This window comes from Cetorhinus maximus, chromosome 5 (assembly GCF_964194155.1).
Source record: "Cetorhinus maximus chromosome 5, sCetMax3.hap1.1, whole genome shotgun sequence".
NCBI classification, from domain to species: domain Eukaryota; kingdom Metazoa; phylum Chordata; class Chondrichthyes; order Lamniformes; family Cetorhinidae; genus Cetorhinus; species Cetorhinus maximus.
In genome coordinates, this window is record NC_135883.1 from 137,320,725 (window position 1) to 137,337,562 (window position 16,838).

A 16,838-nucleotide genomic window follows, 5' to 3' on the forward strand; every position below is an offset into this window, starting at 1 on the left:
GCAAAGTGGCAGGTTAATAAAAAAGCCACTGTGTAGAGGAAATCTCATTTGCCAGCATGCATAGCGCCAGAGAAAGCATTCTATCCCTGAGACTGAACGCTTGCAAAGCCCATGGATAGAGAAGTTTCTCTACTGCTATTGTAAAGAGATCGCCATTACACGAGTCAAGAGCTGCTAATGCTTAAAGTGCTGAAGGGCGGGTAAGGTGTCTCACCACAGTTGCTTATGTGAAACCACAAATAAAGATTCTCAGAGGGGACCCCTAAATCCAGTAGCATTTATAGCAGTCATGTGATACTCTGCCACATGGTGATGCCTCTACGAATATTTCCAATGAGAGAATCCTACTTCATCAGTACACCAGGTACTAATGAGCTGCCAACAGCACCTTACCCACCCTTCAGCACTTTAAGCAGTAGCAGCCAGAGCACACAGAGGGGACCCAGGACAGGGGTCTACAGGATACCACCGCCTCCAATTTGACTGGGATCTGCCAGGCACCCCCTCAGTGGAGAAGGGCCATTGGGTGGCAATGAGCTAGGAAACCCAACAAACAGAAAATAAACTGAAAGCACATTCTACTGACAGGGTACCAGCATTATGCATGAATATGGAAGAGGCAGTGCAGTTGGATCAGTTTTGAATTACCCAAGCAAACAACCAGCAGAGTTGAATGGTCTCTTTTTCTGTTACAAATGTCTGCTGTCATATGACCAGAAACAATACCATACCACACAATGTGAATGTGGAAAATGCCTGTTAGAGAGATCAAAAATCAACCCAAATGCTTTTTAAAATTTTTACTTATTTTTCTTTTACACATACATCTACTTCAAATACAATTCTGCCATCTCTTTCATCATTCTAAGGTCATTCAATTTTAAATACAAGTAACCGTCTGCAGTTGCTACAAATGGGGCGATTAATTTGTTGGCAGAGAGTTATCATGCAGAACTGCTCAGAACCTGGAGTTTTACTGCCTCCAGGACTTTTCATGCCACACTTACCAGCAAATTGCACTATATTTAGCTAGAAATTAATTTGATTTGTCTAGTGTATTACACCACAACAAATTGAGAGCAATTAGATGGATGACAATGCTCATTTCCAGTCCTGTGCATTGCTGTGTCTAAACTATGTCTTAATTGGTAGTAACACAAATTGAGAGAATGTCACAGAATTCAAATACAGTATTCAATTTGGCAAACAGTAACATTTTGCTCTGTACCCAACACAGCACTATAACCAAATTTAGCCCCCAAGGGCTACTTCAATAAAATCCAGATAGTTAAATTTCCCTTCTCTCCAGCTGTCAAATTTTACCATCAATCATGTCAGTAATGTTCGTAGCAACTGTCAGGATTCCATCACTGTTCCAGGAAAAATAATTTGAATACATGCAGCTCCTTAAAGTTAAGAAAAATATCCCAAGATTTCACAGAAGCACAAGGCTAAGAAACATTTAGCTAAAGGAGGAAAGATTAATGTGTATGACCAAAAACTTGGACAGAAAGAGACAGGTTTTAAAGAGGATCTTAAAGGAAGAAGGTGGAAAAGAGTGGAAAGCTAGTGTGGGAATCTAGAGAGGGGTTTCCAGTGTTGGACATAGGTGATTGAACTTATTGTCAATCAGAATCATTCCTAGTGCTGATGAAAGGTTATCAGCCCAAAATGTTAACTGTTTTTCTCCCTCCACAGGTGCTGCCAGGCCTGCTGACTATTTCCAGTGTTTTCTGTTTTCATTTTGTGTAAAACTAAAGCATTGGCAGGGAGGAAAAAGAATGTGCATAAAGACTGATTCAGGATGTAAAGTCTAATGGGGATGGTGAAACGATTGTAGGGATGCAGCAAGTTGGAGTCAGGAAAGAGGGAGGCCATGGAACATTTAGTATTCATTTTTGCCAACAAGGCTTCATGGTGGAGTGGCCAGCTGCGTTCCCCACAACCAAACTGTGTAATTTGGCTCTTAATGCAGCTAATGTAACAAACTCTCCTTCCAATATTTTATTCATATAATGTAGTTTGACAATTCACCTGTTTCTATGACTTTTTTTGCATAAAATTTGACTGGGCTATGATTTTGCTTCAAGACTCAACATATGAAAACAAATTCAGATTATTTAGCCAGACAGAAAAGCCACTTTCATCTCATTTCAAGTCAATCATGTAAATTTTTGGCAGTTTTTCTTAAATTGTTGACTTTTTCAACTGAAAACTTTCATATGAAAGATGGGTGCATCATCAAGGCTGCTGCAACTTTGTATGGAAGAGGTCAATTTTTGAAATACTTGCAAAGTATTCAATTTTTCTGGCTAAAATTTTGCATTCCATTTGCTGCAGTGTTACATTAAAAGAAGAACCCTTTTGCGCTTTGTTCTTGCTTCCAATCCATGTTAACCAACAGGAACTTCAGTCAGAAAGGAAGAATGGAGGTCTTGTTAATACAGGGAATTAGAATATTGAGTTTACATCTCAGCACTTATTTTCAGGAATTACAGAAGAGACAAAAGTCACTAATTTAGATCAGCTTTAGCCTGAAGAGAGAAGCTCACAAATCCAATTGACTGCCATTAACCACAGGACTGGCAATCTCCCACAGAGAGGCCATAAGGATATGTCGCATACTTAGCCAACTTTCCTGGATTGTCCAGGAATCTCCCCAGCAGGGAATGAAATAGCCAGACACTTCTGCTAGCAACTAAGAAGAACTCTGACCTTCATAATTCTCACCTTAGTATTGGCTCCCCAGACTCCCCATCCCTGCCACCCCTCCATGACCTGACCCCCTGCCACCGAAGGGAGCTGGTCTCTGCTTAGAAGTGACCAGAAACAGGAGCAGCAGGTGGAGAAGGAGGGAAAATGAAGTGAGGATGGGACCCAGCAATTCCTGCAATGGCAGAAGCAACATGATGTGTAGGAGCAGTGCTGAGAGAACAGCAGCCAGTAAAAGGGTGAAATGAAACCTGGATACTTTACCATGGGTAAATATTGAACGACTGTATCCCACAAATCTACCAGTGAAAAGGAGAGAGCAAAGATTCACACTGAAAGAATCAAGGGGAAAGGAGAAGGAAGATTTTCAGATTAACAGGTTACATCGCAAGTGGTTATTAATGCATAGATCAGAACATCATTTAAAAGGGAATAGATTAATTATTAGAAAAGGATAAATATAAAAAGGGTCTGGTGGGAATTGCATTAGCGCATCAGTATTGGCACAGGTCCGATTAGCCCCCGCCTGTGCTGTAACTCGTATCATTCTCTGAAAAGCTCTCCTATTGAGTCTGCATCCGTACAGCAGTTTAGAAATGTTGGTGCACAGTTGAATTTAGGACATGTTTCCCCATGTCAAGTACCCCAAACACCGAGAACCCACTCTCCATTGTGTGATCTTTCAAATATTGGTGTGGGGGTTGGATGGCAGAAGAGAAGATAGAATAGGTGTGCTGCTTTCCAAAGCCGAGATCAAATCATCAAAAGCTCCTTTAAATCAGTCCTTTCAATGATTCTTGACTGGATTGGGAACGAAATTTCACCACAGCAACTGCATGTAAAGCACCATTTGACTTGCCCCACAGGGAACAGCATGGACTCAATGGGCCGAATGGCTTCCTTCAGTGCCGTAATGATTCTATGATTTGCTCCACAGTTTGCTCTTAATTAAAAATCACTCCATAAGCTTAAAAATACTTAAAAATGAGAAAGATACTCGGCCCTCTGAATTCATCCAAACACAAATATCTGTCCAGTAGCCATATTGCTTCAACTACTTGTTTCTTAAATGATTCCAGTGTTATCACACTCAGCATTTTTACCAACAGCAAAAACTTGCATTTATATAGCAACTTTAATACAGCGGAATGTCCCAAGATACTTCAGTGGAGTGTATTCACACAAAATTAATACTAAGGCATTGAAGGCGACAATTAAGGCAGACAAGTATATGCTTGGTCCATGAGGGAGGTTTTAAGCAGCATGTCAAAAGAGCCGTGAGGGGTGGAGAGGAAAATGGTTTGGGATGAGAATAGATTTAAACACAAAGATAAGCATTTTAGAATTGACATGTTGATGGATCAGGAGTCAATATACATCAGCAAACACAGGGAGAGGGGTGAATGGGACTTGGTGTAAGTTAAGATATGTGCAGCAGAGATTTGGGTGAGCACAAGTTTAGAGTATACTAACTAGTCACTCAGGAATTGCTTTCAAAAGTCTTTATGGCTTCAAACGAGCAGTTTTCCAGCCCCTTTGCCCATTTTAGATTGTTATAACCTCCATAGTTTGCTGCTGTTTTGCTTTAAGGCAATCAACAAAGCATTATGATTTGAAGTAGTATAACTGGTAGTGAGAGCTAAATGTAGAATTTTACTATGTTGCAGAAAGCTGGTACCAATCAAATTTAAATGAATTACTGCAATAAACACTGCAGTTTACACACATGGGGCAGAAAAAAAACATACATGCAATTTGTATTCTAAACTTTCAAATTGACATCTTTAAAAGTCCTGGACATTTGCTTCAATGCAGAAATTTTAACCCATACAGAAGTTAAAGAAGTGCAAAATTACCTTGAAATGTACTATAACGTTCCATGGTAGTGCAGTGTTCGACGCATGAAGGTCAAAAAGTAAACCGATTGGATAATGCCTAATGAAAAAAGGAAGCAAGATTTGTAATTGAAAAATGAACAAAAATATATCTCATGCCCCTCCCCATCATCAAGAACGGTTTTCAGAATATTTGCAACCCTATTTGATTAAATAGGTAAGTTAATTGTCCACATGAATTTTTAGTACAGGCATCAGATAGTTTTATGAATCATTAATACTTATCAACCTTTAATATGAGAAACTAATCAGCTTCTCATTTACATTGTGATCACAAACAATGAGTTATATAAGTTAGGATATTGGAAGAAAGTTTGGTATACAATGCAGTACTTTTGCCTGAAACACAGGGCAGCCCGCTTATTTGTCTTATGAACAGGACAGCTATTAGAGCAATTAGTTGTTTGGTAGTACAGAGCTTGAGTATTGTTGAAAGAAAGAGACAGGCTGTTGATGTCTCTTTATTTAGCAATATTAACTTTGAGCCTCCAAGTTGGGTAACAAAAGATGATAGGAAGTTCGGAACTCTCTTTTGTAAATGAAAATTGACATTGGACCAGTTGTTAATTTTAAAACCGAGATTGATAGATTTTGTGTTGGCCAAAAGTGTTAGTGGATATGGGGCAAAGCTGGGTATATGGAGTTCGGTCACAGATTAGTCATGATCTCACTGAAAGGCAGCTGAGAGATAAATGGTCTCTTCCTGTTCCTATGTTACTATTATTGGATCAAGTTGAGTACCAAAACTAAAGAAAATTTGTTGGGTTGAAAGAATGTCCAGTTAGAAAATCCTCCTTATTCATGAATGCTAACCTGAAAAGCATCATCTCCATTTTTTCTAATTTACACCTGGATTTTCTGTTGTGACTGACATTGATTGTATTCTAAAGGCATTATATACTTGAAATGCAATTTTGGCAACTATCTTGTTATAATTCACAATAAGAGTTAGTACTTTTAGTCCTCATTCATTTTTCAAAATTCTGGGCCTCATCATCTCTTCTGTTGCTAATCTGTATTCCAAGAATGCAATTTCATCTTAATTGACAATTGATTGGTTGAAGCCAGGTCCCTTTAAATTAAGCGTGCAGATTTTCCATTTCCCTTTCAGAGTTCATAGCACCCTCGCCTTTGAATCAGAGGGTTGTGGGTTCATGTCCCACTCCCGGAAACCAAGAACTGTGATTGTACTCGAAAAAGAGTTGCAATCTGTGACTGTTGATAACTCGAAAGAGTTTCAGCTATAGAGCATGGTCAGTGGTGTTCGGGTTTATCCTCATTGCTGCATAGACAGATTGTGTTTCAGATGAGTGTGTTTTACATTGATGTTTACATACATTTCCCAGGCCCAGGGCTGACTGTTAAAATAAAGCTAGACTGATACATAGATTTGTACTATTAATGCTTAATGAAGGAAAGTAGTACTGAAATAGTTAAATAGCAAAATACTGCAGCGTTGGACATCTGGAACAAAAACAAAGTGCTAGAAAAACTCAACAGGTCTGGCAGCATCTGCAGAGAGAGAAACAGAGTGAATATTTCAAATCCAATATGACTTCTTCAGAACTGAACAGAGATAGAAATGTGATGGGTTTTATGCTGTTGAATGAGTGGGAGGCGGTGGTGGGGAGGAGTCAGATAGAACAAAAAGGAAGATCAGGGATAGGTTAGAGGGCAGGAAAGGTTAAGGCAAAAGGAGTGGTAACGGCAGTACAGTCCAGAGGAAGTGTTAATGGCTCAATAAAGGACAGGTTTTTCTGAAAGCAAAAACATGAAACTTTATGAGAAAGGATTATTTTCTCGCCAATCTTCATTGTTTTATTCATTCAGCATCTCATAGCACTGGCTTTTATGTTCATTTGCTACACGAATAGAAAGCAAGAAAAATGGAGAATTTTGTATTTCTTTGGAACATTAATGAACAGTGCTCATGCTTGATCTGTAAGCAAAGGGTAGCTGTGGAAAAATAATGCAACATTCAAAGATACTATGAAGCAAAATAAGGAGAGAAGTGCAAGTACAAGTGTCAGAAAAGTTAAGGCCCTTGAAATAACTGTGCCTGCAAAACTATTTTCTGAGGCAGAATTTTAAAGGAACTGCATGAAATAGCATGTCTACATTGACAAATGGCAGCCTCTCAAGAACCACTTTGCTGAGCGAATCAACAATTTAGCTCAGAATCTAAACAGTCAACTGCAGAATGAAGCAAAGTTATTTGCAGCTTTTTAAAATATGATGGATAAAAGCACTGATGTAGCTGAGCTAGCAGCATTCACCCATGGAGTGGATGACAACATTTGCATAACAGAATTCTGTGGAATTGGTGCAGACACAACAGCTTAATGGAAGCTCTAGACAAATGGGACACCGGCTGAACAAAAGCTGATTGTAGCTGTAGTGTACCTGCATTGCTGAGTAAGAGACCTGGAGTTGGATTTGATTTCTTATATTGCAACCAAGCACTGGTATGTTTTATTTTTATCTATTTCTATTGAAATAACATGAGCTGAATGTGGTCCATGCCAAGTGCCAGGATATCAGATTAGGCATACTGTATAAAATGAGTTTGACACCGCCAGACTCCTCGGCAGGACACATGGAGAAAAACACTGCTCACTCTCAAATACAAACCGTCTCATCCATTTTCTTGGCATTACCATCATCAGTTCTGCTCTGTACCGTTCTCTCACTCCTGTCTACTAATAAAACTATCCTAGCCACTTTCTCCACTTGGCATTCAGCTGAAGTGTGCAAGGTGTGAAATGCAGAGGAATTTAGTAACCACATTGATCTCAGCTTTTTAAATTAGCTGTTTTCCAGATGCTCTGAGCTCAATTTAGGTTAATGTGCAAGGTGCAAAATGCATGGGTGGCAAAATGCATAGGCGTTAAATGAACTGAAAATCTATAGGGATTGTACTGTCAGTTGTCACTTAACACCATTCCTATTCAGAACATCAGGTACTGGTGTAGCTCTGAAAAGATCTTCAACTTGAAGAATCAACTCTCTGCCTCTCTCCATGATACTGCATGACCTGAATATTTCCAGGATTTTGGTTTTATTTCAGATTTTAAGCATCCACAGTATTTTGCTTTTGTTTAGGTACTGGTAGAAATCACACACTGGTCACATTAATACTTCACGACCACTTAACACCCAGTTGTCTCACCTTGTTGAAATATGAAATCATGCTCTTGCAGCCCAAAATTCTTGTCTCACCATGGGACTGGACAACAGACTGAAAATACAAGGCAATGAAGACATGGGGAAGATGGTGGGTGGGGAGGCTGTTATCTGCCCAAAGTATTGCCTGAAGGGGTGAATGGGAAGAAGCAATCTTAGCAGCTTATTTGGCCTGGAGATGAGCTGCCAACCACATATCCACTCCATCACCAGGAGCGCCTACTCCTTAATCACTTAACTTCATCCCTGCCTCTTCCACTTCTGAGTCCCGCATTGATGTCTTTGTTACCTCGGCACTTTACTATTCCAGCACTCCCCTGGCTGGCCTCCCATGTTCCATAAACTTAAGCTCACCCAAAACTCTGCTGCCCATAGACTAATTCACGTAAAGTCTCGTTCATCCATCACCCATGTATTCCAGTCCCCATGAGATAAAGACTAATAGTGCATTAAGACTATTAAATTATTATATGTATCTATCCATCAACTTTAGTGATTTCTGTGCATAGACCACATTACTGTTCAACCACAATTCTAAACTGATCATTTAAATACTCTGATCTACCTTTCCTAGGTCCAAAGTGGATGGCATCGCACTTCCCCACATTAATCAATACTGTGGCTGATGGCATTTATTCACTTAATCTATCAATAGCCCTTTGTAACGTACCACTCCCGCCTTACTTACTGAGCTCTTAAGTGTCATCAGCAAACTCTATTCGTTCATTCAGTTTTTTTTAATAAATATCATAAAAAGCTGAGGTCTCCCATACAGATGGCAGAGGGACACCATTTGTCACATCCTGCCAATTGGAGTACACAGCCATTATTCCGACTCTATCTCCTACCCACTAACCAATTCATTGCCCATGTTAATAGATTGTACAGACTACACCTGAAAAACCACCAGTTTCCCTCCCAATATGATCACAAATTTCCGAACTCTCCAGCCTGAAATGTTACTAAATAACCTACATCAGTTTTCTGTCATCATGTGCCAGCTGACAACGCACCAGGCTTCACCTCATCAACTGCTCTATCACTACCTACCACAAACTAACACACACCAGTTATGTTGATAGTCATTCAACAGAACTTGTTATAAATAAATATAATCCTTGTATGTAATACCGTCAATATTGGAATTTGAAAAGCTAATATTTATCCTTGTTTTCATAATGTTTTCTGGTAAATTTCCTTTACATACAAATGTTATTATTTGATAGATTTAATAAAACTAGATTATCTAGCTATAGGACAAATGTTAGGTTACCAGATGCAACAGTAACAGCTAATTATGCAACTGTCAATGCAAATCTCCCCTGCTAACAAAAAAAAAAATCATGTTTGGCCATTACTTGTACTGCAATGTGCATGTTGCGGTGGGGGGGAAGGGCGTCTTGCACATCTTCACTCTAGGCTGAGTTTGAAGAACATTAAAAAGAAATAAAAACAAAAATACTGATGAAAGGTTATCGACCTGAAATGTCAACTCTGTCTCTCTCCCTCCACTAGATGCTGCCTGACCAGCTGAGTATCTCTAGCATTTTGTGTTTTTATTTTAGATTTCGAGTATGCATAGGCTGGAATTTTACGGCCCTACCACAGCAGGGGCGGGGCCGTAAAATGTGGTGAGCTATTCAAAAGTCCATTGACTTCAGCGGGGCCTGAAAATCCTGCCGGCGGAAGGGGCCATAAAATTCCACCCATAACATTTTGCTTTTGTATTGACCAAACTTGTGTTGTGCAGGGTGGTTTAGTTTGTACATGATACTCTAGCACCATCTAATGGCAAACATACATATATACATAGAGTGTGAGAAAGCACTTCTAAAGGGAAAAGGCAGGCTGGTATTTTCCGTTTAGACTCGTAGACACTTAACAGGTTGTTTAACATTAGGAGTGTGTTGGCCTTGGCTGCGGTATGTCCTAACAATCACATTTAAACCGATCCATGAGAGGCAATGCTTTGTAATCAGAAGTAGAAACACAGGCCAACTTTCTTGCTCCATGCCACAGGGATGCTCAAGGTCCATTTAGTTGATATCATCCAACAGGATTTTACTGTACAGTCCCACTGAATATAGTGAGCACAATAAATGTTAATGCAATTTGCTTGCTATATGTATTGGTCAGTTTAAATGAATATTGATAATTTTATGATCATAGTTCTGCATCTTGTGTTACTGAAATCTGCCTTAATCTTCAAATTGTGTATCAAATGAGCTGACCCTCTCCTTATCTGTGGGATATCCTGACGGATGGGCTAAAAGATCATCAGGACCCAAAGCAGGAATATTAACTAGTAATTATCAAAACCAGTGTATTAAGTTCTAAACACAGTTTTCTGGTCTGCTTTGGCTTCAAAAAGATAACCTTTGAAAATCGGTTTTCTGCTAAATGTGCTAGTTCAGACATTTTCCCAAGCATTGTCATTGCATGGCATTACACTAACTCACTTGGAGAAAACACTTCAACAGCCTGTCCGCTTCTTCCGTCAATTTTTAGTTTACTTTAAAAAAACATGCTTTGCCAGGACAAAATTTTATCGAAGTTACATTTTTTCATGTCGTAAGATAGTTCTTTCCACTTATTTATGATTTGCGACACAAAGCCCTGTTTAATTATAGCTACACAATAACCTACAATTTGTAGGTTATTTTAAAGGACCCAACATCAGTCATCATATCTTATTGCACAGAAGGGAGCATTCTGCCCCAGCTCTTTGAATGAATTACCAAAGAGTTCCACTCCTCTCCTCCTTCCCCACTGTCCTTCAAATTTTTCCTTTTCAAGTTAATATTAAATTGCCTTTTCAAAGTTGCTATCCAATCTGCTGCCACCACCCTTTTGGTCAGTCTCTCTCTTCAAATCATGTCCTCATTGTCCATGGCTCTCTACACATCTCAATGCCAGGATATTACAATGGGGCAAGGAGAAGGGGCAGGCCCCAAGAACTACCACAGTCAGTATGGTGGATGAAACAGTATGGCTCCAAAAGCATTATTAAGTACCACACAATTGAGCTAACCTGCCCCCTTTCAGCAAATACATTCCCAAAAAAAAATGGAATTTTCTCTTCAGTATCCACTAAATAACTTCCATATCTTTTCAGAAGATGTGCTACCATACATGGATTTGTAGAAAATAATGGCCAAGATGTATTTTCTTTCCAACACCTTTTCTGAGTGTGCGGCACAGAAGTGAGCCAGTGGATGAACATCAGATTCATACAACTCTCAGAATTTCCATGATGTACATGCCACTGAACGAGAAGGACTGTTCCCAGACAATTAGCATCCCCAACATCCATCACCATCTGTCAATTATGAAACCCATTTTTATTTTCCCAATTGTGTCTTCCAATTTATGATCAAAATACTTAACCTGTTTCAAATAATCACAACTCCTTCCTCTTACCAAGCTTCTCTCAGCTTGCTGCTATGTTATCCAGCTGATATATTTGTTTTATGTCATGAAAACAAAGTAAGGGCATTGTACATGGAGGAGGAAAAACTTTGAGCAAATTTTATCCCTTTATGGTGCTTTTGCTGGTAAAGAAACTTGTTAAAAACAGCATTCTCTCTAGACTGAGTTAATTCAATTAATTGTGTTTTAATTAAACAATTATATACATATCTGGATAAAAACCTTCCTCAGGATTGTGTCAAGGCCTGACTCACGAGAAATACTTTTTGAAATCATACACAAGCAGATGGCTTGCCTAAGTTCCTTGCCTGGGTGAGTGCAGCTCCAACAACACTCAAGAAGCTTGACACCATCCAGAACAAAGTAGCCTGCTTGATTGGCATCCTGTTCACCGCCATAAACGTTCACTCCCTCCACCACTGACGCACAGTGGCAGCAGTGTGTGCCATATACAAGATACATTGCAGCGGCTCTTCAAGCCTCCTTCATCAGCACCTTCCAAACCCACGGCCTCTACCACCTAGAAGGATAACAGCAGCAGGTGCACAGGTGCACAGGAGCACCACCACCTGCAAGCTACCTTCCAAGCCACACACCAGCCTGACTAGGAACTTGTTCTTTCACTATCGCTGGGCCAAAATCCTGGAACCCCCCCCCCCACCAACAGCACTGTGGGTGTACCTATGCCACATGGACTGCAGCGGTTCAAGAAGGCAGCTCACCATCACCTTCTCAACGGCAATTAAGGATGAACAACAAATGCTGGCCCAGCCAGCAACGCATATATCCCTTGAATAAGTAAATTAAAAAGTGATTAGAAAGCTGAAGTTTAAAGGGCATAGATAAATCCTTGAAAAGAGGAATACATACAATTAATACCAAAATACATTACAGTCATTGCTATTCTCAATAATATTGAATCAATTAATTTTTCCCATTCGATTTATGATTTTAGGTATGTAATTTTTTTTATTCCTTCAAGGGATATGGGCTTCACTGGCTATGTCAGAATTTATCGCCCATCCCTCATTGGCCTTGAGATGGTGGTGGTGAGCTGCCTGCTTGAACTGCTGCAGTCCATGTGGTGCAGGTACACCCACAGTACTGTTAGGGAGTTCCAGAATTTTGACCCAGCGTCAGTGAAGGAACGGCAATATATGCCCAAGTCAGGATGGTGAGTGGCTTGGAGAGGGACTTCCAGGTGATGGTGTTCCCATGTATCTGCTGCCCTTGTCCTTCTAGATAGTCATGGTTGTGAGTTTGAAAGGTGCTGTCTAAGGAGCACTGCTGCTACCATACATTGGTGGTGGAGGGAGTGAATGTTTGTAGATGTGGTGCCAATCAAGCAGGCTGCTTTGTCCTGGATGGCAACAAGCTTCTTGAGTGTTGTAGGAGCTGCATTCACCCAGGCAAGTGGAGAATATTCCATCACACTCCTGACTTGTGCCTTGTAGATGGTGGACAGGCTTTGGGGAGTCAGGAGGTGAGTTACTCGTCGCAGGATTCCTAGCTTCTGACCTGCTCTTGTAGCCACAGCGCTTATATGGCTCATCCAGTTCAGTTTCTGGTCAATGGTAACCCCCCCCAGGATGCTGATAGTGGGGGATTCAGTGATGGTAATGCCATTGAGTGTCAACTGGCAATGGTTAGATTCTCTCTTGTTGGAGACAGTCATTGCCTGGGATTTGTCTGGCACGAATGTTACTTGCCACTTGTCAGCCCAAACCTGGATGTTGTCCAGGTCTTGCTGCATTTGGATATGGACTGCTTCAGTATCTGAGGAGTTGCAAATGGTCCTGAACATTGTGCAATCATCAGTGACATCCCCACTTCTGACCTTAAGAAGAAAGGAAGGTCACTGATGAAGCAGCTGAAGATGGTTGGGCCTCGGACACTACCTGAGGAACTCTTGCAATGATGTCTTGAAGTTGAGATGATTGACCTCCAAAAACCACAGCCATCTTCCTTTCTGCTAGGTATGACTCCAACCAATCATGCATTTCTCATCTCTTATTGCAGTGTCAAATAACGTTCACAGAAAATATTGCACCCTTTGCTTGCATTACTATGAATTTAGAACAGTTAGTGCAAAAGTATATGTAAAGTACACACATATTACAATCTTATAGTACTTAGTTCTTTACACACAATTCAAGAGTTTTCAAATGTGCCCCTTTGTTAAGGCAACTGACGGTCTAATAGGAAGGAGTCACTTAAATAGTAAAATTTATTTTTATATATAAATATAGTAACAGGACATTTCCCCCCAACTGATTCGTGCCAGCAATCTGCTTCTTCCAACTCCTCTTCGTATAACCCCATCAGCATACCCTGCTACACCTTTCTCCCCTCATGTGCTTATGTAGCATCCCCTTAAATGCTATTGGCCTCAACACCTCCTTACGTTAGGATGCAGCACATCTTGATCATAGTATTGAGGCAATGAGTTCATGTTTTTTGATGATTAGATGAACAGGAAAAAAAGCCATAGAATACAAATTCCCCTTTTATCAAGGGGGCAAGAGATAGGAAGGAAGAGAGAGACTCAATAGTCCCACTGTTTATATCCTTATCTCTACTAAGTCCCACTCACCTATCTTCCTCCAACCTCACCGAGCTCCTGTTGAGGAATTATATGGGGAGCAACTCTCAGTGCTGGGTCACAATGGTAGTGGACAATTAGGCACCAAGTTGCTTCAAATATTCTATAAACAAATATTTAGTACCAACTCAGTTACATGAACAACTAGTATAACTGGATAACTGACAAGAGAAATAATGTGTAGGAACTTTCTAATCCCAATACTAACGAATTTAGATCATATTAGGTTAACATACCCAAGATAAAATATTACAACAGCAATCGTTTTAAAATATTGGGGGCAATTTCAGAATCTAAATAAAAGTGTAAATGTGCTATGTTGTAGGCAGACTTATTCCAAATACAAATCGATTTTCAGTTGCTGATTTTTTTTAAGTAGCTCCGAGTACGCTTTCTAGTGAGTTACAAGTATTTTAATGGAGTACAAAACTCCAATGTTGAAGAACCTACGTCAATGGCAGAGACCAAACAGCCAACCACCATTGTAAACTTTACAATGGAGAAGCTAGAAATCATATTAAACAGAAACTCACCACTTCAGAGGTACTCCTTCATATTCAAACCACATCTCTCCCACATCCTCTTGTCTCATAACTTTCTGGAAGTGCTTTTTAGCTTTGTCAGTGACCAGCATCAAATAACTCACTCTTGGTAAAAGCAGCTGAAAAGAAATTGAGCAAGTTACTTCTAGGTGTCAAAAATTGGCATTAGTCTGATAGGCTTTTATTGTGAGGGAAGGATGGGGGGGAATCGCACAGTAGGGAGGTAGTTCTGTTGAAATGACCAGTCTGGAAAATCTCTAACATACCATACCCAATTAGTGCCATGAATATTGAAAATCAAAATCTACCTGTTACTTAGAAGCTTAAACCAAACTTTTCCAAAAACCAGTTAAAATGTACTGCTGCTGATATCAATCTTTTTAATCATTACTTGTTTTTAAATTGTGTTTTTTTTAATTCAAGGAAAGTACATCTGTCTGCATTTATGTCCTCCCAAATCATGTATGATCAATGTTTCTCTTTGAGGCAGTAAGGATGTATATTCGTGTGGTTTGGCAAAAGCTCACTATCCAATTTTTTGACCCTCCTTTTGGGAAGGCATGGCATCCAACTCAGTACCGTCAGCATTTCTTATATCCTTAAATCATTTTCAGAGGAATCTAAATATATTTATGCTGTGGTTATATGTGCAGACAAAAAAGCTTGTTATAAACTTTCTTCAGGTCTTTCTGTGCTAGAGGGATCTATTATAACAGCATGTGTCAAATCTTAGAATGATGCAAGGCAGAAGGAGGTCCATTGTGCCAGTGTGGCACTTCAGAAATAGCTACCACTTAGTCCCATTGCCCTGCCCTTTGTCCATAACTCTGAAAATTATCTCCATTTAAGCATTTATCCAAACTCATTTGAAAGTTATTGCATCTGCATCCCCCATCCTTTCAGACAGGGCATTTCAAATTATTATAACTCACTGTGCAAAAAAGATTTCTCCTTTTCTCATCTCTGGATCTTTTGCCAAATGTGACCTCTGGTTACCGACCCTTCCACTACTAGAAACAGTTTTTCTTTCTTTCCTCTCTCAAAACCCTTCATAATTTTGAACACCTCTATTAAAATCTCCTCTTTATCTTCTTTGCTCTAAGGAGAGCAATCCAAGCTTCTTTAGTCTCTCCATATAAATGAAATCACACATCCATGGCACCATTCTAGTAAATCTCCTGTGCACCCTCCCAAGGCCTTGACATCCTTTCAAAAGTGTGCTGTCCAAAATTGGACATAATACTCCATGCGAGACCCAAGCCAGTGTTTTAGAAAGGTTTAGCATGGCCTCCAATGGCTCCTACAAGCCAACACTGCAACATCATTGGCCTGAATGCAATCAAATCTAAGATTCTTATCCTATTAATGAGCAAAGTATTGGAGTCATTCCTCCACTTAAACTGGACTCTCTGATGTTCATGAGAAGATCCACCAGCCTTATCTACTTTTGTTCCACGTCCTAAGTGGAGTTTCAGGGTTCCAATCTTTCACCTGAGCTAGTAAAGGACTAAACTTGCACCATTATTTTGCTTTCTTTGGAGAGAAGAATGGCTGGGAAGAGAGGAGAGAGAAAAAAATTGAGATAAAAGGTAAATGAGAAGCTAATTTGCACTGGCCATAATCTGCCAAACCTCCTTAAGATGCAGGAGTGGTGCCAAAGGACTGGAGAATTGCAAATGTTACACTCTTGTTCAAAGACGGGTGCAAGGGTAAACCCAATAACTAGGCCAGTCAGTTTAACATTGGTGGTGGGAAAGCTTTTTAAAAAATTCAGGACAAAATTAACAGTCACTTGGACAAAGTTCAATATAACTCTTGTTCGGAACACAAGGGCAAATTGTGTTTAACTAACTTGTTTGAATTTCTTGATGAGGTAACAGAGAGCGCTGATGGGGGTAATGTGGTTCATGTGGTGTAGATGGACTTCCAAAATGCATTTGACATAGTCTCACACAACAGGCTTGTGAGCAACGTTATCGCTCATGGAATAAAGAATAGTAGCACATGGATACAAAATTTACTGAGTAACAGGAAACAGAGTAGTGGTGAACAGTTGTTTTCCAGACTGGGGGAAGGTTTATCAGAGGTTTCCGAGGGGTTGTCGTCAGGGCCCCTGCTTTTCCTGATGCATATTAATGACCGAGAGTGAGGAGAGGCAACTTAAAATATAGGGTACAATTCTAAAGAAGGTGCAGGAAGAGGGAGACCTGGGGTATATGTGCAAAAATCATTAAAGGCAGCAGGGCAGGTTGAAGGAGTGGTTAACAAAGCACAGAGCATCCTGGGCTTTGTTAATCGGGGCATGGAGTACAAAAACCATAAAGTTATGATAAACTTGTATAAAATAACTGGTTCAGCTGCCACTCCAGTTCTGGGGACCACACTTTAGGAATTTTGTGAGGTTGCAGAAAAGATTCACAAGAATGGTTCCAGGGATGAGAAACTTCAGTTACCTGGACAGACTGGAAAAGCCAG

The 16,838-nt window shown here is 40.0% G+C and overlaps 1 protein-coding gene across 3 annotated transcripts in view; it reads right to left on the reverse strand.

Moving 5' to 3' along the window:
• atg5 (ATG5 autophagy related 5 homolog (S. cerevisiae)) overlaps nucleotides 1–16,838 on the reverse strand; it is a 207,288-nt gene that overhangs the window by 175,830 nt on the left and 14,620 nt on the right. For all 3 annotated transcript variants that reach the window (XM_078542505.1, XM_078542504.1, XM_078542506.1), the window contains exons 3-4: nucleotides 14,355–14,482; nucleotides 4,569–4,647 (exon numbers count right to left, since the gene is read on the reverse strand). In XM_078542505.1, coding sequence (XP_078398631.1) covers nucleotides 4,569–4,647; nucleotides 14,355–14,482 — 207 coding nt within the window. The remainder of the gene's footprint in view (nucleotides 1–4,568; nucleotides 4,648–14,354; nucleotides 14,483–16,838) is intronic.